The following is a 23,916-nucleotide window of genomic DNA, read 5'->3' on the forward strand; positions in this document are numbered from 1 at the left end:
CGTGGCCATGCTTTATGGTGGGCGTGGCCATGCTTTATGGTGGGCGTAGCCAAAAGCTATGGTGGGGGCTCGTTTCGCATTGACCTTCAGCGGCCAAACGAGTTCGTTCCAACTTCCCATATCTCTATTCCTGTCACAATACATTTTACACGAAACCCACCGCCTTCGAACTCTATTCCCAATGGATCATTTCTCCGAAAGCTTTTACAGTCATTACAACCCCGAACATACGCGAAAGGAGCGTCATCAAGGAGGTCCCGTCCTTTCTCTGTCGCGAAAATAAATCAGCAAAAGAGCGTCGTGAAAACCCACGGTAGTAGCACGCCTTTAAATATGTTTTACGACGATTCGACGAGCCGAGGAACCTCAAAAGAAATTCGACCCCGATGCAAAGACGTTCCCGCTTTCACGACGTCCCGTTTTTTCTCCTCTTTCGCGAGGTACACCCACGCCCCGGGCACAATTACCGGGAGTAATAAGCAGCCAGCGACGATTCGAGACCGCTTAATAAAGGGTGGCCGCGCGAAACGGACGTGTCTTTGGCTCGGGCTCAAAGGGTTGAACGCAGTCGATGTCCGTCGACGGGCTCCCTTTTGCAGTCTGCCCACACAAAAACGCGGATTGTCCGCGACGAGAGCGGGCTCCGTCAGTCAAAGGATTCAGAACACCTTGATTTTTCCCGTTTCCGCAAACGTTATAAGTCGCCCTTAACAACCTCTCTTCGCCACCTTTCAGAAGGTCGTTCTTCAACGCGGGGAAACGACAAAGGAGTGCTCTGAATATGAATTATGGCTTAGGTAACCTCGACCGAGGGGAGCACAATACTTTTACAAGGATCTTCGTGTAAGTAGATTGGCGAGGAATATTTTTCAATTAACGTTTCTGTAACGTTTTCACGCGATCAATTCGAACGAGTAAACGAGGCGATTACAGACGGTGTTCGTTATTTAAGGGTACGTCCAGACTCGAGACGAGTTGCCTTAAGCCACATTCGCATTTACACATGGGAAAATAGAGATCTTTCGTTCGAGAAAAGAAAAGCACATTTACTCGTTACAGGAGCTTCTATAAAAGAGTCTAGATTTAATTTGAGTCGTGTAAAACCACATTCCCACTTGTGAACATCATTTCCAATTGCTCAAACGTCCGAATTAATTATATTGTTTGTATGTAGTTGGACAGTCCATTTTGGAGAACAGAAAGACTAAGTTTCGAATGTGTATGTTCTACGAGTGGCAGTGTGGCTTTACGTAGCTCAACAGAGCGTTCATGTTTGTGAAAACGTACCTTAATGAAGTCGCAAAGCTTGTGTACCTGTTTACTTCGTTACTGGAAACTTTATTTACTGTCAACTACGTGACCCTAATTGATCATTCTAAGTAAAGTGTTGTGATTTAGCATTACGTTGAAGCAACGCAAATGTTACGTCCGACTTCGATCATAGAAACTAGGTTTAGGGAACCTAGTTTAAGTTCATGCAGTAGTGCAAATAATAAAAATATATTATTCTAAATTTAAAAATATATTTTTCACAAATTTTCGATTCAGTGTCTGGATCTAAAACAAGAGAGATAACAACCAACTACTTCTTCGTGTATTTAAACTCAGATTGAAACTAATAATTATTCAGTAAAATAATTATTTGAGTGGAAATTCATTAAAATTGTGGTGAACTCTGCCTTCAACCAGAGTGTCTGAACAAAATTACTTCGTCCCTATAATTATTCGCACCAGCGTAGTTTGTAATCACGAAGTTCGTCGTTTATGGGTGTACAATGAGAATAACCGAGTACAACGAGGCAAGCGCCGGCGAAAACGCCGAACTAATTAAACTGTTTGCCAAACACTTACCGAGCGATGCTTCGTGGTGAGTTGTCCGACATGCAGTAGAGACAAATTTCGGACAGCAGCTTTCAGGTTTCTCCATTCGTACCTGACCTGTTGCTCCCTTTCACGGCTGAAACAAAAAAGTCGTCTGGTTAAATATAAACTCTCCGACAGAGGCTCGATAAATACGGGAGTAAAAAGACAAAGTGAACTGGCGCATCAGACACCGGAAATTAATCCACATTCGCTTTTGTCCTAACCTTTCCAGCATCCTGTCGAACGTGTCTCCATTTTGTACCGAAATTTATTTGTTTGACGATTCGCAGCGAAATATAATTTTGGAAGTTGACAATTTTTTGCAAAAGATAACTTAGAGGAAAAGAATTCTGAAACATTTTCCTCCACCAAAAGTGTTGAAATCTCATCTAGAGATTTTGGAAAATATAGAAAATAATTAGATAGTAATAATCTTAATAACTTTTTGTCCGACTTATTTTCTGTACATCTAGTACATGAAATTCTAGCACCAGCGGTGGAAAATATTTCAGAATTCTTTTGCTGCGCTACGAGAGTCCGATATGTGCTTTTCCCATTTCTCGTCTAACGAACGAAAGGCTCGTCCGTTAGATTTAAAAACCGAACGTACGAATTCTTGCACAAAGCTGCGGGTAGGAACAAATTTTAAGAGAAAGGAGAAAAAAGGAAGTAGCAAGAAAATTCAATTGCCAAAGAGCCATTGCACACGCGGAGTGTTTTTTCCCGTATCGCGTTAATTAAGCCTCGGGAAGAATTTTTGGCTCCTTCGTTAAGAATTTGTTTGGCAATTTATCATGTACACGATGCCGTGATTTATCGTCGCGACGATCGAAAAAGCATTTTCATTTTTAAAATCGTTCGGTACAATATTAAATGTAATGAATGATGGCAGATAAATTGAAAATGAAATGATTTTCGATACTGTTACGCCTACGCTGATGAACTTCGTAGATGATTAATAACCGACCAGTAAATTCCATCGAATATTCGCGTATATTGAAATTAGAGTAAAATTAATCCGATCAACTCTAGTCCCGTTGACAAAATTTCTAAACGAGTGAACTTCGTTTAATGCTTCGTATATATCTGTTTATCGTTGATAATTGTGATAATTGTTTATTTACTCTGTAGTTCAACAATCATAATTTCACATATATTTGTGTTTCTAAAGTATTGTATATTTTATTCATCTTGAAATTAAACACTGTTACCGTGATTTGTATTATTCTTTAAGTAACATTGAGAACATGTAAATCGAATCAAACTGAATTAAATCAAATCGAATCAAAACTTAAGCTCGGTCGCTCCCGTCTACCAATTCCAATTAATTTTTTACGTAGAAACTCGCACCGATCGAAGGAAAATAAACAGGAACGAAACTGCGCCATCTCCGATTCGCGTGATTAATCTCGATTCGTGTAAATAATGTATTACTACCAGATAGAAGAAAAAATTGTATAAATGGAAACGATCAGAATATTCTACGCAGTGAAATAAATATTTCAAAAGATAAATGTACGCGATTCAATTCGTTCTGACTAAAATAGGAGGTGAATTGTTGTTAAGAATTTTGTTAAGAAACCACGTGTCGCAGAGGAATCGTTTTGCCGCCAAAGATCGTCAAAGTTTCGACCAATGGGAGCGCGCGGAGTTCTGGAGGTCAAGCGCTCCTCCCACTTTCTCTTGTCATTACGTGTGACTAAAGTAGGGGGTATGACGCTTGCAACGCCAAGGTTGCTTGTACCATCGCCTAATCGCTATTTCATTACCCGCGGTTTTCAATGTATCTCTCGTGGGCAATAATTTTCGCGATAACAAACTATCTACCAGAAATTTACATCGCGACATTGAACGTCATATACGTCGCCAACTATTTACTTTGAAACAAACATATAATTTTCTTTTCAAACTATCGACTGTCTTTCATAACCATACTTAGTATCTGTTGCACAAAAGAACAAAGCTTGACACTCTAATTGTCAATGTAGAAAGAGTCTACGTACAGTGAGTGTAGAAAGTATGTACACCGATCGATATCCAAAAAAACTATGTAAAATTATAATTTATTAACTTATTTTTTATAAACAATGACATTTTACATATTCTTGGAAATCTATAGAATATATAGATAACAAAAAAAAGTAGCTATTTATGTAAGTTGCGAAATTAACAAGAAAAAAACAATTAATCGATAAAAATGTTGTAGCAATAAGTATTCGCACAACTGTTTAATATTTAAAACTTCATTAAAAAAAAAGAAATTTACATTAATTTATAAGTATATAATACTTCCTTTGTGGGATTTCCTTTTGATTTTATAATTATTGCAACTCTTCTAAGCGTTAAATTAACTAAATTTCAAAAATCTCGATGTCGGGTGCTGACTATTTTTTGAATTTTTTTTAATTATTAATTGGTCGAGGTACAAACGAAACTATTGGAGGTACAATCAGGTACAAACGAAATGTTATCGTTTCCTATAAAAAAAAGTTAATTTTTGAAAAGTTGGGTGCCAAGTTCACATAGCTCCACCGTACGTGGGTTTCAAGTTTCCAGTTCAGCAAGATAACTTTTGCTTCAGCTTGTGTGGAGCTTCGAGGAAATAATCCGAGGATAGCTCGTATTTAACCTCTTCTCAGTGTTTTAATCTCGCCAGGAGATAAATACCGCTGGGACGAGCGTGGGGGCCATCGAGAAAAAGGATTTTGCGAAAACAATTCGTGCCCCGTTGGTTCCGCAGCTTTTGTTCGGTCTTTTCGCTCGTCGATGTGTTAGGCGAGTATTGAAGGAACGCGTTAAGAATCGCGCACGTATTCCTTCCGTTTCGACATAACGACTCCGCCACTGATTAAAACCTCTTTTCCTAGCTTTCGAGTATTCGCTGTAGACCTTCAGCCATACGTGTTTGTACGTCCTCGCGGGCATGTGCACGTTCGCGGGAGGGTGTATGTGTTCCTCTGTGCGCCGACCTGCGTAGGCATTACCGAGATTGGGTGGGAGGAAACTGTTCCTTCCGTTTGCTCATCCTTCTGAATCCTTTCAAGGAAAATTAACTATAGATAGATCTTACGTATGCCAACTGTACTTCTCAGTCGGACTCGTGTCGTTGCACGGTTTATTAAAATAGAACGGACGGAAATTGAAAGCCGCCCTTCGGTTTTATGAAGAGACTCCGGACTGAGACTTCGATCGGTGCTCCCTTTAAAAATACTTCAACGGAAAGTACCGACGCTATCTCTGTTTAAACATTTAAATCGATGTGCTGGATCCTCTGTGTTTAGTGCACTCCGAAAGTTAAGGTTGTGTTGGACAATTAATTAAAGTGATACGAAATTCTGGGAGGCAGAATTCAGACCCATTGCAGATCTATATAATAGGTTAGGTCTGGATTGAGATTGATGTGCATTTGTTTAGACTGATGCAAAACTCTGTATAGTAGGATACAAACCTACCCCAAACCAACATTTTAAGTTAGGTCTAGATTAGGTAAGTATGCCTTTATGAAAAGTATCTACACAAGTACCACGTTAATGCAATCTACATCCCATTGTAAACTAAATTTCCTTCTACGACTTGTATGAACAAACAACGAACCCCCACCGATCCTGCCCACCCCCTCTTATCTTCAGCGAGTCGTATTTACCGTTCCAGTCCGGTTTAAGCACGGGAAAAAGATTTCAACGGGCACTTTTCGTTTTCATCCACGGTAAAAAGAATAACCGGAATTGCTCAGGGCTAGCGCCGGCTTAGGGGTACTTCTCGGGATTGTTAGCAACTGGGTCGAACCAATTACGTACGTGGCACGTAAACTTACGCTTTTGTAGTACAAGGCGATTCAAAGTGGTAACGAACGGCTCCTTCGTTCGTGGGCGTGGTGGCCAAGAGGTGGGCCCCCCATGCATCCTGGAACAAAACTTGGAAGAAAAGGCGCGAAGAGTACAACTGACTGGGGAATGCATCAGAAGCTTGTTAGGGTTGTTTTCCAAGAACCGTTCCGGCGGAAGCTTTTAAAGTTCCCCGCGATGAAACAATCACCCTGTATTCAATTTCGCTGTATTCGTCGAGAGGAGGGGGAGATCCTTTTAATAAGATCTAGACGTTCCTATTTCGATTGTCGCCTTCTTTAACCGTCTACGTGCGAGTGGAGTCTCCGTAACTGGGGCCGCCATACTATTTCATCCCTTGGCGCTATGAGGTCATCTCTAGGGGTGATTGAGCTATCTATTTTATTCAAAGATCCTCAAGTCATCTCTAACGTGACACCTCGTGTAGGTGTGAAAATAAATTAATGGTAGTTTTATTTAAAAATTGCTTCGGTCGTATGTGTGTGTATACAGGGTGTCTACGCATAAGTTCGGACATACGGAGGGTATCAATTCTAAAACAAATTTCCAACAAAAAATTACTCTTAGACATTTTCTTTGTGCCGCCTTATTCTCGAGAATTTTCACTTTTAATATTTTTTCTGTGTTTTCGACTAGACACTCATTAAACGGTCAAAACTCCACCTAATTACAGTGCAAACTTAAAACTAAGTATGTCATTCGAAAGAGCGTTAAATTTCCCAACTCCCTGACGCCAAACTAAAATTTATTACGTAGATTTAACACGTGAAAAATTAGATCAAACTTGACATTGTGACAATTTTTAAAAATTTGACTTTTTCTGTATTCGTTTTTCGTATTCAAAGACATAGTTGTTTGGCGGGCATTCTTCGGGAAAAACTTCTTCGAAGTCTCAGCTTTTGAATGGTATTGTCAAAGAAAATTGTACGGTGGTATTTTAGGGAGAAAATGACGTTTAAATGCAGACAATGTCTAAGAGCAATCTTTTGTTGGAAATTTGTTGTAGAATTGTCACCCTCCGTATGTCCGGACTTATACGTAGACACCCTGTATAAAAGTTTGGTACTATACACTTCTCATAATATTCATCAGTAACATGATGGTGTATACTGAAATAATAATATGAGTATATCTGATCAAACTGGACATGTAATTGACCTCTCCGAATTGTAAGAAATGTTTATTATATTTCCCCGATTAATTGAAATCTAATCAGCTCTCGCGTTAAACGCATTTTTAAAAAATCGATGAAGCGCTTCGCGAGTTCTTAAATTTATTTATTTATTTATGCAAAATGCTTGAGACTCGTTAAAAGTTTGAAGACCAATCAAGGTTCCAGAGTCCAACCGAGACTAGGAAGAATTCTTAACGAATAATGATCGAAGCAGTTCGAAACTCCACAGTTTTGAAAGTTTCGAACCTTTTTTGGGACAGAGCTCCGATAAACAACGGATTAAGAATCACAGCGATGTACGTGAGATCATAGCTCAATATTTTCATACCAGTGTGATCCTCAACCCCTCGAATACACTATGCTTCTAAACTTTCTACCCTTAGCAATGATTTCACTCACGCGTGTACTTCTCCACAACTTCCACGTTAATTGGTCAAGTAACCTTGAACGACCTCGCTGAATTGTTTCTGTCCTTTCTAAAGTTACAATGCTACGCAAGAAAAACTCAAGTTCGCATTCTGAGGAAATGGAACCACTCAAATTACGACCGAAACAAAGAACTAAATTAGGTCTCGTGGTTTGTGAAGGAACGTCTGCTCGAAACTAAAAAAAAAACATTAAATTGGACGTACAAGCACGACTGGTCGAGACCAAATCGTCTTCAAGGGGTAAGAGGGGTAATTGAAATCTCTTTTCAAGTCGAGTATCGATCAACGCGAGGTCGACACAAAACCGTTCCCTTTTTTCGTTGTAGAAAGCGTCTTTCCTGGAATTAATGGTTTCGGTAAGACTGCGCCCTTCCGTATTTTACCACTGATGCATGTGCAAAACCTCTGGCGTAGCTGTGCGAACAACGTCGAAACACGAGTTACGAGACACCCGTTCTCGGGCCTGTAAATTAACCCGTTCGAAGGCGCAATTTGCTTCGTTTTCTCGAGACAAAAGGAATCTCGAAGCTCAATGCGTCAGAGAACGAACTTTAATTAACTACAACTTGTTGATAACAAAATCCACTCCAAGATGGACAATAGTTTTCGTGCGGGACGAAAGTAACGGGAGGAAAATGGCTTTCGGCGACCTAGCTCGAAACACCCGGTTATTACCAACTGATTCTACCCCGAGTACAGGGAAAGCTTAGGATGAGGGCAACTCAGCTCAAAATAAAAAAGCTAGTAATTATGCTACGAAAATTTCCTGATATTATTTTGCGATTTATCGAATTTCTCACTTTTCGTAACCAAGGCTTCTTCCAAATAAATTACATAATAAATTGTTCGAATTAACGCGTTACGAAATCATTTTACTAATCCCACAATTTTATTATTATATATATCGCCTGAATAATTGAGGCGAATCAATGGAATAAATGTTGCTCGTTACTCACAGTGATTTGAGTTCGTCGGTGTAATCATCTGTAGTGGTGATGGTGAGAACAGGAAGGCTGCTACTCGCCTGGCTGGGCGGTGTACTAAAATCTGAAAACGGGAACGTAGAACACGTCATGATGGACACTTTTCGCTTCGCTTTGCCACTAAAAGAGTCCGCACTTGATCAAAATTACTGGTAGAAATATTAACGAAACGGAAGTATCGTTAGAGGTTCTCAGGTAGAGGCTACGAAAACAATTACACGCACGCGCTACGTCGTAAGGGTAAGTGGTTCACTCGCGCTACCCCTTCTCTTTAAACGCGTTCACGGTTGCGCGATTAGGTTGCGCGATCTGGGTGCGCAATAGCATTACGCCGCCGATCGCACGGCGAGACGTATATTAAACTAGCGTAGCCATTTCAAAAGGCCGATGCCGAATTGACACGATATTTTTTTGCTATTTATTTGCTAATTATTTGCCAAAGAATTAATTTTTTTGTCTTCTGCTATTGACATAGTATGAGAGATCTGGTACGCTGTACGAGAGGTTAGAAAACGCGCGTTCAGATACAAACAGTACTGTAGTTTGTGTGAAAATAATTGATTCATATTACTTTATGATACAATATAAATATAACAGATATATTAACGACTGAAAATCAATGTTTAACATAATTTTTTTTCTTATTTTGATATAAAATTACGAACAATTGTAATATTCTAAATACTATGCCAGATCTACTACTACGTGAATCAAGCGACAATAGTAACTCTATATTGACTTACAGCGTAACTGTAGAGCCTTCTTAAATGAAAGTATGTCTTCTCTTCTAAACGATATAGCATGTTTATTACTTGATTTTATTATGATTTGTACACATTCTCATAGATCTCCTCTTATTTCCATTTATCGTCTATTAATAACTATAAACAAAACTCATTCAACTAAATGACCGATGATGCCCCACTCCTTTTAACCCTAAACTGACTTTTCCTTCTCCCTGCAAATTTTCATTCGACGATTGCTTCAACTAACCAGTCAATTCGAATCGAGTCGAAAATTGTGCGAATGTCTGGGGTGGAAAAAAGAATTACGCGTTACAATTACCTATAGTAGAGTCATAATGTTCGCTGTGTCGTCCGTTGGGGGTGGTTCTGCTCAAGAGCTCGTTCACCCGTCGTCTTGGACTCCTGGCCTGTCAGAGAATGCAATTTCCTTTACAATCGATCGTGACGCTCGAAAGCACATGAAAATTAAGGTACGGGAGATATACGGGGTGGGTTCGACGCGAGTTCATCTTGGCCCCGATAAAAGATGCACGCCAAGGAAGACGGAGGATTCTTGTTTCGTGCAGCGAACCAAGTCAACGAGGATTTACTGTCTCGAGAAACGCCTCTGTTTAGAATCGACTCGAGTAATCGACCTTTGCCTAGCGTGATTAAACCAGATATATTTCGTCTTGCCTCGTTGCACCTTCCTTGGGATATTTTCATCCGTCTAATGCGTTCGACGTTGGAGTAAAATTTTGCAAACCTCTGGGTTAAAATATTGCTAGAAGTTTTGCACTCTGTTTCTGTATCATAATTAAATATCAATGCTTAAACCAGATATATTTCGTCTTGCCTCGTTGCACCTTCCTTGGGATATTTTCATCCGCCTAATGCGTTCGACGTTGGAGTAAAATTTTGCAAACCTCTGGGTTAAAATATTGCTAGAAGTTTTGCACTTCGTTTCTGTATCATAATTAAATATCAATGCTTAATGAGCACTGAATTATTACGACGTAGTAATTATTTACTCTCGACCTTCGTTAATATTTTATCAGCATTTTAGTGCCAGGTTGGGAATTCTATTCCTCCAAGAATTTCAATATCCACGCTTCGATCTCTCCTTCGGCACAAAAGTAAACCGCCGTTCCGAAAGGGAAATTATCTTCATCGCGAGTTCGCGACGTTACTTATACTTTATTGGACGTTAATTTATCACCCCTTGCTGGCAAGTCAACTCTTATCGAAACGGCATGGTCACACCCTGCCGAATGACGAGAAAATATCATTATTGTTCCATTAAACGGAGGGTGTTCGCGTCGGAATTGGCGAAACTCTGATAACTTCGAGCATTTGCGACAGTTCGAGCGATACTAAACGCGTCCAAGGGGAGACGATACTCCAGAAATGGAAAACTTGTCGATTCGAGTTCTGTTTCTCAGTAAAATAAATCTACGCGACGCGTGGAATAGTTTGTTTAGATTGCGAGTGGTACATAATGTTTTATCACCGATAGAATTTTCCCAATGCAAACAGGACGCATAATGAGATCCTATTGTATGCCGAGCAAATAACATAAAACTCGATCAATCTCCAGATACAACGGCAATTGCGATTCGCAATGAAATAATTCTACAGCTGAAACGAACGTTCACTTCTTCCGTTGCCTGGTGATTCATTTTTTTATCGTTTGTTTTACTGCGGTCAAGTTGGCTATAAAATCGGACTACGCATTTATGAACAAAAAGAGACCGTGATGAGCTTCGAAGAATTATTTTGAATAAACAAGTACGAATATCATCTATTTTCAGCAAAGGATAAGATAAATAATAATAGAATTTATAATAATAGAATCAGTTCAATATTCTAATTCTGAGGAAACCTGAACTTCGTTTTGGAGCACTGATCATTTTTCTCTAATTGTTATACTATGTATATATATCTAATATTATGCTATTAATAGAGTTACTTTTATACAGGATGTCCCAGAATTAGTGGAAGAAGCTAAAATGGGGGTTAGCTAAAACGATTCTGAACCACAATTTCCTTTCCAGCGAACGGAGTCGATGGACACTGAGATAAGCTGTCGTATTTCGTGTAATTCTAGAGTTTGAGTATGTCAGTCAACGTTTCGCGAAGGATTCATACGAATATCGCATCGCTGGAATATAATTCTGGAATATACAGGGTCTTGTATATTCTTCATGTATCACAATTTTCAAATACATGAACGGCACTTAAGAAGAATTTTTTTCAAGTGACGTGAATGGATAATCCAGAAAGTGTTAAAATATGGAACCTGACTAAGGACTATAAAAATGTCTAATCCAAATGTTTCGCTTCTGTTTAAAATGAACTTAACTCGGTAAACAGGAAGAATAGCGTGTTTTCCCCATTCTTGAATCTAAATTGCTGGAAACTGGGTTATCCAAACGAACCCATTTAAAAATTCGTGACGCCTGCTAATAGCATTCCCTTTAGGATAGTTTCGGGAGTATTTGGCCCCGCTGGATTTTATATCAAATACAAATGCAAATCGGTCTTCCACCGTAGCCCTACTCCATCGACTCGATTTCCATTTCAAATTCATTTAAAATCCTATTCAAATTCGATGGGAACGCTCATTAAGTCTTAATTGCAGCCGTGAACGTTGCGTAACGAGTACGGGTCGAATCGAGGGAATTTACGAATCGATAGAGCAAATCTCGACCCCACTAGACTAAAGTAACATCGACCAACGCAGCGATGTAAAACGTGAACCAGAGATATCCTTCGCGGTAGGAAGAAACGACGACCTTAATAACATCGCTATTTTAAACTTGACGATACAGCGTCGCTCATCTGACAATAAAAATAAAGCTGGAATTTAACATTTCATCTAACAGAAGTTTTAATTTCTATTTCTCAATACCAGTGATTCATAAATAATCTTTCAGAGAACCCCTTAAATAACGTAATAATATATTTGAAAAGAAATCGTAAGTTAAGAAACGGGAGTATATCTTTTTACGAAGAAAATTTCGAAAATCACGAAAAACACTCAATTCCCCCCTTAGGGGGGGAGGGTCAAGTAAACAACCGCTTTTTCGCGAATTATTTTCGAAGAGTGCGTAATATATATTTATTTACAACTATTTACTTGTTATTTTGTAGCATCTAGATAATCTATATAATTTTTTTTTATGTAAAAACATTCATAAATGAATGAACAGTAGCTGTTTGGAGTTGGCTTCTCGAAAATGCGCCGTGCAACCCACAGATCACTCTAATTATTTGAAATAAAAAATCCACTAATTTTTCGTTAAAATATAGTAATACGCTTTGCACCAACCTAGATTAAAAAAAAATTTTTTAAGTTAAATAAATCTTATTATAAAAAAATTATTAAAAACAGTGTTTATTTCAATTTTTATAAAAACCTTTAGGTTGATGCAAAGGTGAATAGTTTAAGGAATATTTTGTGCCAAGTTTCATAGCGATCGGCTGAGAAATCTCTAAGCTACATTGCACGGCACGCGAAATTTTGTGTTTTGAGAAAAATGCGTTTAAAGTTTCCGGATCTAAAAATAGTCCTTCGTGTACCGTTTGGAGCGCATTACTTTAATGACTCAGTAGGTACACTTAGACTTCGAAGTTTTAGCTGAAATGGTCGGAGCACATTCTCCAGATGGTAAACTAATTTTCTAAACAAAAAAAAAAAGGTCAAAATTTTGAATTTTACTTGACCCTCCCCCCTTAAGCCGTGTAAGTCTGTTTCTATAAAAGGGAATCTTACGAAAGTTGCGTCGCTGAGGCTGTGCGTTCTGGTGACTTGAACCTTGTGAGAAAGTTCGTCGAGCTCGCTGTTCTTCGAAGGCGAGGCATCCAATTCGTCGAGATATTCATCTTCCGCAAGAGACACCAGACTGTTATACCATTGCGCGTTGGAGTGTCTGATAGGCTTCGGACTATCGTATTGACGGTTCAAGTCCTTGCTGAAGCTCAGACTGCGCCTGATCGGCTGCAGGCCACGGTTTATTATCGCCGCCGGTAACTCGGAACTGCCTTTTAGCAGCGAACCGATTTTCTGACGGAACGAAGACTTCCGTTCGAATTTCCCGCGCGATTTTCCCGCATCCGTTACCTCTTCGACGCCGCCGCCATTTTGATTCACTGACTTCCTACCCTCTGAAACAACGTTCGGCAGAATGTAATCACGAATTGATAATTATGAATGCAGATTTAGGATTAAGGTTAACTTCTAATCGATCTGAAGGGACAAATGACATGTTCTGTTTGGTCCGTTGCTTTGAATTGAGGGTTATGTCTGCTAATGACTTATTCACCTGAATTTTATGGAATATTGCACTCAGATAGAGGATTCCAAAATATTACACGTAACAAATATCGTATACATATAAATTACAAATTATATTATATATCGTTTATCGAACCATCGAAATAAAGGATTTCTGAAAGAGTTCTCTGTTACTCAGCACTTCCAATGAGTAAAATAATTCACAGACTTTCCAAATCCCTAACAATTCCATCAAACTCTGTCTCGGAGTATTTCTAATAGAATTTCTAGGACAGAAAATACCAGAAATTGGTGCTCCATTTAGTAAAATTTACTACAACAGTCTCAAAATAAATGTTTGCCCACGAAACTGTTCGCAGTACCTGATCGAGTGTTCGTTTCGTTCTTCTTGGTGTCCCGCTGCGCTTTGACTGGCTTCGCGTTTCGAGCGGGGGCTATCTGGCGTGTCTTCTTCGACTTTTTCGAAGCCCCCTTCTCGTCCATCTTCAGCTTTGTCACCATGCCAAGCTCCGAGCTCGGGCAAACACATACGGTCACTGTGTCCCTCTTGTTAGAGAGGAGAAAAAAAAAAACGGTTTCACCGCATCTCCGTTCGATGAATTTGGCCGCGTTTCTATGTCCTCGAAAAAAAGCCCCGTCCCCCTCTGTCCCCTCGGCACGGCTGGAGGAATTGGCCGCAACGTTTTCGCCGAGGTCAGCTCTCGCGCGGATAAACGAGCGTTTCACGTGTAACTTCAATCACGCGAAGCATTTAAAGCGCTGCAGATGAACCGTCAATAAACACTCCGTGGAGTTACGCGGATAACGAGTTCCAAGCGAACAATTAAACCGTTTCACGTCGATGCGAGCGGGGAGAGGGTTGGTTATTGTAAATTTCTCGGCGTGGAATTCGCCGCAGTGGACCGTAACATTTCGCCAATCACCGCGATTGTACGTCGCACGAAACCGAACGGTGCCGCTGTGATAGCATTATGATCACCTGAAATCCTATGATTGTTACAAGCGCGGGAAAACGTTCCATGTAAATTCGAAGTGGCCTCGACGCGATTGCGGGACAACAAGCGTGCCAGTTCAGGCACGAAATACCGCTCTGCGGCGTGGGGTTATACTGTCAGATTTTTCTATTCCAGAGAACACTCGAATGTTCCAATTATAATTTATACGTTCTGCGCATTATTTGGCGAATTCGAGTTGTTTCATGTATAATTCAAGCTTCTTGTGTTTAATGGGGTGTATGTGCGTATATTTGTGTAACAATTTCTAAATACCTAGTTACGTATGTACTGTCAGGAGATTATAAATTGGCTGGTGGTTCTGATTGGTCAGAATATAATGTCCTGGAGTATATATTATTAAGTTGTCCCGAAAGTTTCTTCCGTGACTTGCACTCAATTATTTTGTGTGGCAGTGTTTATATAAATAGACAACCTAATTTCTTAGATGTTAACAGTAATGAAGCAAAATGAATTGTATGCAATTGTATATTGTAACATTAGACATAAAATATTGTGTACGTATTACTTATTAATAAAGTGGAAGAAACTTTTGGGACAACCTAATATATGAATAAAATTCCACAGAACAGCATCAAGTTTAATAAAAAATGTCACATACTATTTAGTACACATATAACTGACACTCCAGTCAAGTAATTAAATTCGTATAGTTTCTTTTTATATATCTAACCTAACCCAGACCTAACCCAATAAGTAGTGAGATTTGCAAGCTTACCAACGAAATGCTTAGGTATCTAACTGAATTTAACTCGCGTGTTATATCGTATGTACACAATATGACGTGTGTTATGTGTTTATGTTGTCTAGCATGCATTTTATGTGACATCTACTGTGAATGGTGTTCACGTGTCACGTAATGTGTACGTTACGCGCACACCACGCGATGTAACGCATGTATGCGTGTTGTATGGTATGTGAGCTTTCAGAATGCGCGTCGTGTAACCTGTGTGCTTTCTACCCTTCCCTTATCTCTGTGTCAAGAACTATTTAGTAGCAATTCGACACTCGAGCGACGCGTAGGTGAAAGCATCCCGAGAGGATCGAACGGCGTTTGCCATTGATTGGCTCAGGTGTGGCGCTCTGGGATTTCTTTACGGCTTGTAAATAGTTTCCCTCTGTGCTCGCCGAGCACATGGAGAAAGGTTGCGTGTCATTCGCGAGGAAATAACGGCACGGTTCGTTTGTCAGGCATTCAAGTACGAGCGAAACGATGAGCACTCGTTAATATCGGTAGGTAATTAATTACCATGGGCACTGGTAACGAATACGTAATGCCTGGCGATTGTAGTATTAGAATAACATTAACATAATCTAGTTTTTGCATGGGTAATTAAGTATCGAGCTACTAACAATAAATCTATGCATCCCTAAGTAGGTCTAGTTTATATTTCAGTCGAGTAACGAATTATGAATAATATCAGTCCACTTCTATTCAACAAATTGTTCCGGTGTAAGCTGTAATTCCATCTTTCTACTAAATCTGAACAATATGTTAAATTAAAAAGGATAATGAATGTAAATAAGCACTTAATAAATCATGTCATAATCACTTCGCAAGCAGTAACTATTGCATTTATAATTATTTAAATATTCACGTGTCTCTTTCTACCGCACTCGATTAGCGTCTCATTCGCCACTTTCGGGAACCACCTTTGGTCACTGGTTGTAGCTAAAGGCGCGCGCGTGTTGTATCAGTGTATTTTTTTTTTTTCTTATCGTGCTCTCTTTTTTATCGTTGCGACATAAATTAACCGTATCGAAGTTATCAAACAAAATCGTACGTTCTCCTCTACCGAGAAGTCGACAAAATACGCGCTGTCAATTTTACTGCCAAACGTTATCATTTCGCTCGTTCAAACCGACCCACACATCCGTTGCGCGAGTTCTTGCAACGACTGATTACTTCGAAGCATTATTAGCGCAAAATTCCGTTGTTCGTAGCGAAACTCGAGCGTATTTCTATGTAGTTGCGTTTCGTCATCGACAATCGACGCTATCGTAAAGGTGAAAGCGTACCGTGGCATTATCGTCGATTCGCGAGAAACGCAAAAAAATTCGTAATATGTTTGCGCCTTGATAGCACCGGAGAAGTTCGACGAGCGAACAGGTTTGAAACGATCTCGGAAACGGGCACCGACTCGCGCACCTGCCTGTTCACCATCTCGTATCGACGAACAACGGTATTAAGAAAAGTAACGGGCGATATAGTGACGATAATTGCTAGATTTTTTCAAATTTAAATTATTTTGAATTATTTTTATTTGAATTATTACTTGGAAAAAATTTAATCTTTTACTTGAAAGTGGTAAACAGAAAATTAACAGATGAGAATGGAAAAACTGAGATTCCTCTAATTAGGGAGAATAGAGATATTACATAAATTTCTAGTGCAAGATTCAATTTTCTCCAAGATTTGTCTGAAACATTTTTCTAGATAATTAAGCAATCCGAAACACTACGCTAGCAAGTAAGAGGGAAGGGTGAAGTGACGTAGAATCTAATCGAGTGGAGAAGATTGACGTAGTTTCTAGCTATGAAAACAATCGACCAGTGCTCCGATTCCGGCCTCGAATCTCGTGCTAGTTAGATCGATGCACCTCGAACCACGTAATACGTTGTCACGCTCGTGAATGCGCCGATAAGGCTGCTCAAGGTGGCGCGTTGTTCGCTCGATTAGAGCGGGAAGGTAACGTGAAACACTATCGCCGGTAAAACTTAGAAAATATTCGCCTCGTGTAATTGTCGACTCGCTGTGATAAGCAAAACTCTCATCGAGATAACGAAATTCGCGCAACAAACGAAAGATAAACGGATTTTCCTTATTCCCCTCCTGATTCAACACAACTACAGTCCGTTCTATACTATACTGTAGAGCAGCCATATTCAAAGTGTGCTCCGCGTAAATAATGCCAACCAAAAGAACTTCACGTAAAGTTTACATTCTACGCATTATTAATATATAAACCGTGGAAATTGTATAGCTGACATTATATAAACTTTGTGAAAGGTTTCAAAGGCTAAATTAATACAAAAAATGTTGCTTTAAAGTGACATTTTTCTGTCTCACATGTATAGCGCAAATAAAAATTCGACATCGAAACAAGTGTAAGATGATTCCTCGTTCAAAAACGAATAGAAAATGTGTAATGAATTTTTTTTCTACGTTGTTTCATTTCCGAGTTAAACGATGCCAAAGGTCCTTGCTGCGCACGTAGCCTGGAGCAACACCGTAATCGTGTCTCAATCTCTCATCTTCGAAGTCGTTTATCTCGACGATGAAGCCACGTGCAATAAAAACTCACAGCACATTTTCGACTCATTTTTTAATCATTCGAACAGAATTCTAGCTGTCTTCGTTGATTCGTTAGGGAACGAGGCATTATTCTGGTAACTTGGACGTTTAGGGGTGACTGCCACGTGACGCGCGAATCTAACCACGCGCGTTAATGCCTCAAGAGAAGCGCTCGGTTATTTCCAGTAATTACCTCGGTGATAATACGCGGTTTCGAAATGATCTCTGTGCCTCGTTGCGCGCAACGAGATTTGTAGTTTATCGCTGGCTGTGCTGCGAGGATAATCTTGCTTTGGAACTAATAGAAACGGGTCTGCGGAGCGATTAAACGATCGAACCTGCAGGTTTCACGATGTTCGATGATCGATGGTACCGTACACTCTCCTCGCGTGAAATTGGACAGAGTCAAACAGAAATAGTAATTATTTCGTGCGAAGAGAATAAATTTTTAAGCTTGCAGAGCGTACATTAAATTTCCGGAATGTTTTACGAGAATACGATTGTTTTGGTTGCGGTAGAAAATTAATTTCAGTAGTTGCGAAAATGAACTGTAGGAAATGGCTGTTAACGTGGGTTGCTTCTGGCTGTGAAATTCTTTAGCTGCAGGTAGTTGGCCGACTATTTGCTTAAACCTCTCGCGGGTTTATCAAGCAACTGACTCTCATATCGGTGTCATTTTCGAACACGCTTGATTGCGTCTAATAAGGCCGTAGATTGCTCGATCAGCCATACTGATAAAACCACTGACATCTTTTTTTACTGGTAGGAATCAGAGTTAGGCAAAACTCCAGACCAATAATGATTGCCAATAATGGAAAATGTTCAAAGAGGAAAAGAGACAAACAGTATCGACAAACTTCTGATAATCGTAGTTTAGTCCAAATTGTCGTGGTTTATTTTATGCAAGTGCTTTAATTCTGTATTCAAGTCGTAGACAAAATGTGAATGTATATAGCAAGAAATAAACAAGAAAATTCTACAAGAAAAGGATAATTTAAATAAATAAGTTCGAAAATGGAGAAAGTTACGATCTGTAGCGTGTTGATATAAATGTTTTATTACTTTCGGCTAATCGATATTTATTTCTTATCGATCGCAAGTGACCTCGTCGCCATACTTATTTATTTACGAAGTCCAAAGTGGGGCCTGAAATATTTACATGAAACAAACTCGTATTGCAATACGTATCGTCATCTAAATCATTATAAATTAATCTTCTTAATAATTGCACACCAAATTAACAGGCATTAGCTAACGTTACGCTAATTGAATCGTGTCTTTGAATCTAATCGCCACAGTATGTACCCTGACAAATATTGCATGAGATTATCGACTTTTCCGGATCTGTACACTCCTTCGAACACATTGTTCCGACGGTCATTTTATTGCACTACTGTAACTGATAATCTTGTTTGATTTTGATACCATATCTATTTCTCTGTCTTTAACTTTTGTTTTTGTAAATAATTCTGATATTATGTTACCAGGTCCGTGGGGAACTATCGAACAAAAAATATAATGAAATACACTTGCATATAGTGGCAGCATTACTATCTATAATATGCATGAATAATTACGCTTAATATACTTCGCTACACAATTAATTTTAATTTTTTATCTCCATTCTATATTTCAACTGACCTAAAGGAAATATTCTTTTTCATAGTTTTTCCCTACGTGATTTATATATTTCTTTGTTTATCGAATCTGAGAACATTGCTAAACCTGAGTCAATCATTTCCTATAAATGACCTTTCAAAAACTATCCACCTTTGGTTCTATTTTATCTATCCTCGTTACCAGACTGCGGATTTTATACACTTATGACTTACAATAACATAGAAAACATACATAAAAAATAAATAATGTAGCTGACGAAATCTGTATTTATGCATTCTACAATATTTATTTGAATTTATATTATAAATCGATTTGTGCAACGAACGGCACAATTCGTACCATAAATACATCAAATCCGCAGTCTACTCGTTATAATTTACCACGTCGTTTGATGTAACATTAAATCTTATATATCCTTTGTTGAACAAGTCACCGATCAGTAGGACGAGGGGATTAAGTGGAGATGCGTCGCCGACACCGGGGAATCGTTAATTGCAATCAGTGAAATTAAAAAACAGATGGCCCTCTCGGGCTCGCGAATTGTTTCACCGATCTAGCACGTCACGCACACACTTTCACTCGGCTTATCAGCGCGGTAAGACCCGTTCGGTGCACAGAATTCGCTCCCGTATAGCGACGAAACTCCGCGCCGCGCTTATGAACATTGTCGCGACAATTCCACTCGGATCCAGCGCGATTTCCCCGCGCACGGTGGAAGGAGATCCAAGACGATCGAGATAACGCGCTTTATCGCTCCGTCTAACTCGTCGGAGATGGGCAAAATTTCATTCTAATAATATACGGCCATCAAAACACTGTGTCACGATTTAATCGCCGCGCTTATATATTAATTACCGACGCATTTTTAAAAATAACTTCGAACAATGCTGGAAAGTTGCGGATAGCGGTTTTCAGTCAGATAACGATGTGGAATGATAAAGCGCGTTTTTCAATTACCTTCGTTAATAGTTTATTCAGTATCCAATAAAAGTCACGAGAGCGCAATGAAAAACGCGATAACTGTTTTACAATATTTCCGTATAAATGAATCGACTTAAATTGATTGGCGAAATCGAAAGAAAAATGTTTACAACGTTTAGTAGAACGAATAACTAAGATTCGCTTGTTTCACCTCTGAACTTTTCACTTTTGTCACGAGCGCTTTTTGTTTACGTTTTTATTGCGCTGTCATATTCGAAGCAGCGATAGCAGCGCGGCAAATATCAATAAACTCGAAGTACACAGATTATTAAAAATGAACAAAATAACACAACGCTCTTGCCCGCTGAAACGAATTGAAAGTGTCAAGCTCAGGTGTAGTCACCTCACTCCGTCGAACAGTTGCATCGAGAAATTTTTATCCGCTCGGTATACCCTTGTTACTGATTATTATCGAATGAACGGAAGGATAACAAATTGTTTACCGTTACCCGAAACGTTTATTTAAATAAATACATTTTGCCCGTCTCCGTCTCCAGCGACGTGCCGGTGAGTTGTATCGATTCCGCGCCACCTCGACGCGTAACGCGAGCGCGAAAATCACCAACGCGCTTAGTTAGGAAATTAAGAAGACAGGTGAGGCCAGGTAAGCGTTTCATAGTCGACATCGGCGGAAGGGGGGAGAAACCACGAGGAGGAGAGGAAGACGGACGATCATTCGAAGAAGCGAAACGCACGATCGAGGAAGAAACCGTCGCGTTCGACGATGGAAAAACATGGCGTATCAGCGGTGCTCATTTTCTGACGCACACACCTGCCGATTTCGCGTGATTTTCCATCGTAATCGCGTAGATCCTACCGACAACGGTTCACATTCGCGCATTTTGTACTCCGGATTTCCCGACTTCGATACATTTTTATTCGAAGATGGAGACTTCTGGGCTTTAAAAAGGAAGATCTCGAATTTGGTGATAGTCTGCGTGCAAGTATCGAGGTCACCTTCTTTGAAATTCTAGAGTGTGCAAAACGATTCTCCCAGATGAAATGAAACGAAAATGTAAAGTGGAATTTTGTAATATAGGGCTTTGTTTTCGAGGAAATTGACTTCAATGTTCGTAGATACTGTCCGAACGCGAGAAGAATGCATCCGATGACGATACCAAATTGTACTACTCTATAAAAATTGCAAGCTGAAGAGTAATTAGTCTGTATAATCTCAGAAGAATCATAATCAATTCTAAAACGAATCAACTGCAACCAAGTGGCACCATCTAGGTGCATTCTTTTCGCGTACGAACAGTAGGTTCTTCGAACTCGCTTTCCTCGAGAACGAAGCATCCTACAGAAAAATTTACTCAACATTTTTCATTCAGTAGCGTTTTGCGAAGAATCTTATAATTGGAAGTATCGATAATTACCCCCAGACTTCTTGACTTTCGCGGATGACATTCATGAGTGCTTGCAACACGTTGTAAAAAATTATGAGACGACCATTACACTGCGCCGTTTTATTAATATCGGTCGAGAAACTCGTCGACACGTACGACATTCAGAAGCCACGAAATGAAAGCTGACTTTTATGACGGGTGTTTCGCAACTAGTCGCGCCGATTTAATGTTTTAGGGACGCGTAATACTGCACAACGGGCGTTAATCGAATGCAGAGCGTCGTTTCGCCTTGGCGAAACGATAAAAAAGACGACGCGACGAAATAAAGTAATTTCAACGGTGGTTGAGCTTTAATTATTGTCTACCCTGAGGGACCAAGTAGAGATTTCCATTCCATGTATATTCAAATGCTTGTGTACACGTATACTATCTAATATGTGTTTTAATTCGTGCGTGAGTATGCATATGAAAAAATACGATGTAATTTCTTCTACCAAAATTGATTACGAAGAATTCCAGATCATCTATTTCTAGGGGCTAATAATGTTATGCTCATGGTGAAGAGAATACTAAGTACATAAACTTCTGTGGATAGCTATACCTAAATTTCGTTTATGACTATAATTATAGCATTAAAACCGACAAAAATAATACACCTGAAACGTGCAGTTATCACCGAGAATTTCAAGGACAAGATACCCATCAACCAAATGGTTCCTCTAATCGCGAAATTAGTTCAGCACGATGGCCTTTCCCCTTTGCTAATTAATTCAGCAGCGCGAAGGTTAAACAATGACATCCAAAGTGCGAACCAGAAACTTACCGTAAGTTTGAATCACCAGTTTAAGGAGAAATCTTTGGCCGCGAGTTCCACGTCGGTGCAAAAGTTCCAGCTGTTTACGAGCACTGAATGAGGCCCGTGTCACCGCGCGCGCATTATTGCGAAACGGGGTAAAGTTTACGGGAGCCTGGTTATTCGCCAGCCAGGGAACGCATCCCCCAAGCACAATGTGCGAAAATGTCGATACGAATTGTCTATTTCTAGGTCGCGAAAGTAAGCGGATCGATAGCGGCGCTCGGCGTAAGGAAGACTACTGAACTCGCGTACGACCTTTTCTGGAGCGGCCACGCCGAGACGAAAAATTCGGGTGGCGCGTGCCCCCTCGGGGATCGCTCGTTCCCGCCGCTCGACCGTCACCCCAAAACAGGAACTCCAGTCTTAAGGGCGAACAACACTGTGACAGGTCCAAAAGGAGACCATTTTACAATTTTTTCTACGTTACTTATAAAATTAATTAAAGAACGGGAGAAGGATATATAGGGTGTCCCAGACTTAGTGATACAGCGCTCTAACTCCAAAACTATCGGCCGAATGGAAAATTTCAAATATGGAAATTGCATGGTAAAGTGAGGCTCATGTTTCAGTGAGAAGGAATTTTTGTTAACTTTGCGATTTCACGAGATATGATGGTCAAGTTTCGTTTTCCAAATGAAACTGTATATTTTTTTTTATACCATGTACTGAATACAGAAAAAATCAAATTTTATTAAATTTTCACAATGTCAAGTTTGACCTAATTTTCACTTGTTAAATCTACGTAATAAATTTGGGTTTCGCATCAGGGAGTTGGAAAATTTGACGCTCTTTCGAATGGTATACTTAGTTTTAAGTTTGCACTGTAATTTGGTGGAGTTATGGCCGTTTAAAGAGTGTCAAGTCGAAACGCAGAAAATATATTAAAAGTGAAAATTTTCGAGAATAATGCAACACAAAGAAAATGTCTTACACTAATTTTTTGTTGGAATTTTAAAAAAAATATCAGCTCATAGAGGATGATAAGACGTAACTTTCTTATGGTTACAGTTTATTCATAGGACGTTCAGTTTCCGAAATAAAAATTCAAAACTTGGAAGACCTTTTGCCTGAAATTCAATTTTTTGCAAGAATTCTATCTGTTCAATTTTTATTTTTGAAACTAAACATCCTCTGAATAAACTGTACATATAAAAAAGTTTCGTCTCGTCATCCCCTCCTTAAGAGGAGAGTCCAGTTCAGGACGTTGAATGAATTATCGAAGGAAAATGAATACTACACTTAAGGAGGGAATCTGGTCAAGCTAATGTATTTTTCTAATGCATATAATTTCCAGATGTAATAAATTTTTGTTATTGAAACTTTTTTTACATATAAAGGGACGTTCAAAGAAGAAAATTTGACAGTGTAGATTTAATTTGAATGTATACATATATAGATATAGTAGTCGCAAGGAAAGGATTCGGTCAAAACGGTGGGATACGTGGAGCCCTGGGAAAACATCTGATAGATAAAATCAGTAATTTTTTTCT

General features: G+C 39.4%; 1 protein-coding gene across 9 annotated transcripts in view; it reads right to left on the reverse strand.

Moving 5' to 3' along the window:
- LOC128880429 (pleckstrin homology domain-containing family G member 5-like) overlaps positions 1-20,757 on the reverse strand; it is a 97,067-nt gene extending 76,310 nt beyond the window's left edge. For 2 of the 9 annotated variants that reach the window (XM_054130505.1, XM_054130506.1), the window contains exons 1-6: positions 19,624-20,755; positions 13,678-14,294; positions 12,794-13,185; positions 9,359-9,446; positions 8,267-8,357; positions 1,852-1,957 (exon numbers count right to left, since the gene is read on the reverse strand). In XM_054130505.1, the coding sequence (XP_053986480.1) occupies positions 1,852-1,957; positions 8,267-8,357; positions 9,359-9,446; positions 12,794-13,185; positions 13,678-13,816 (816 nt within the window). In that variant the 5' untranslated portion in view covers positions 13,817-14,294; positions 19,624-20,755. Of the gene's footprint in view, positions 1-1,851; positions 1,958-5,677; positions 5,817-8,266; positions 8,518-9,358; positions 9,447-12,793; positions 13,186-13,677; positions 14,295-19,623 lie in introns of those variants that run through there. The other 7 variants (XM_054130502.1, XM_054130501.1, XM_054130507.1 and 4 more) reach the window with 7 other exon arrangements.
- Positions 20,758-23,916: the final 3,159 nt, after the last annotated feature.

This window comes from Hylaeus volcanicus, chromosome 7 (assembly GCF_026283585.1).
Source record: "Hylaeus volcanicus isolate JK05 chromosome 7, UHH_iyHylVolc1.0_haploid, whole genome shotgun sequence".
Lineage (NCBI taxonomy): Eukaryota > Metazoa > Arthropoda > Insecta > Hymenoptera > Colletidae > Hylaeus > Hylaeus volcanicus.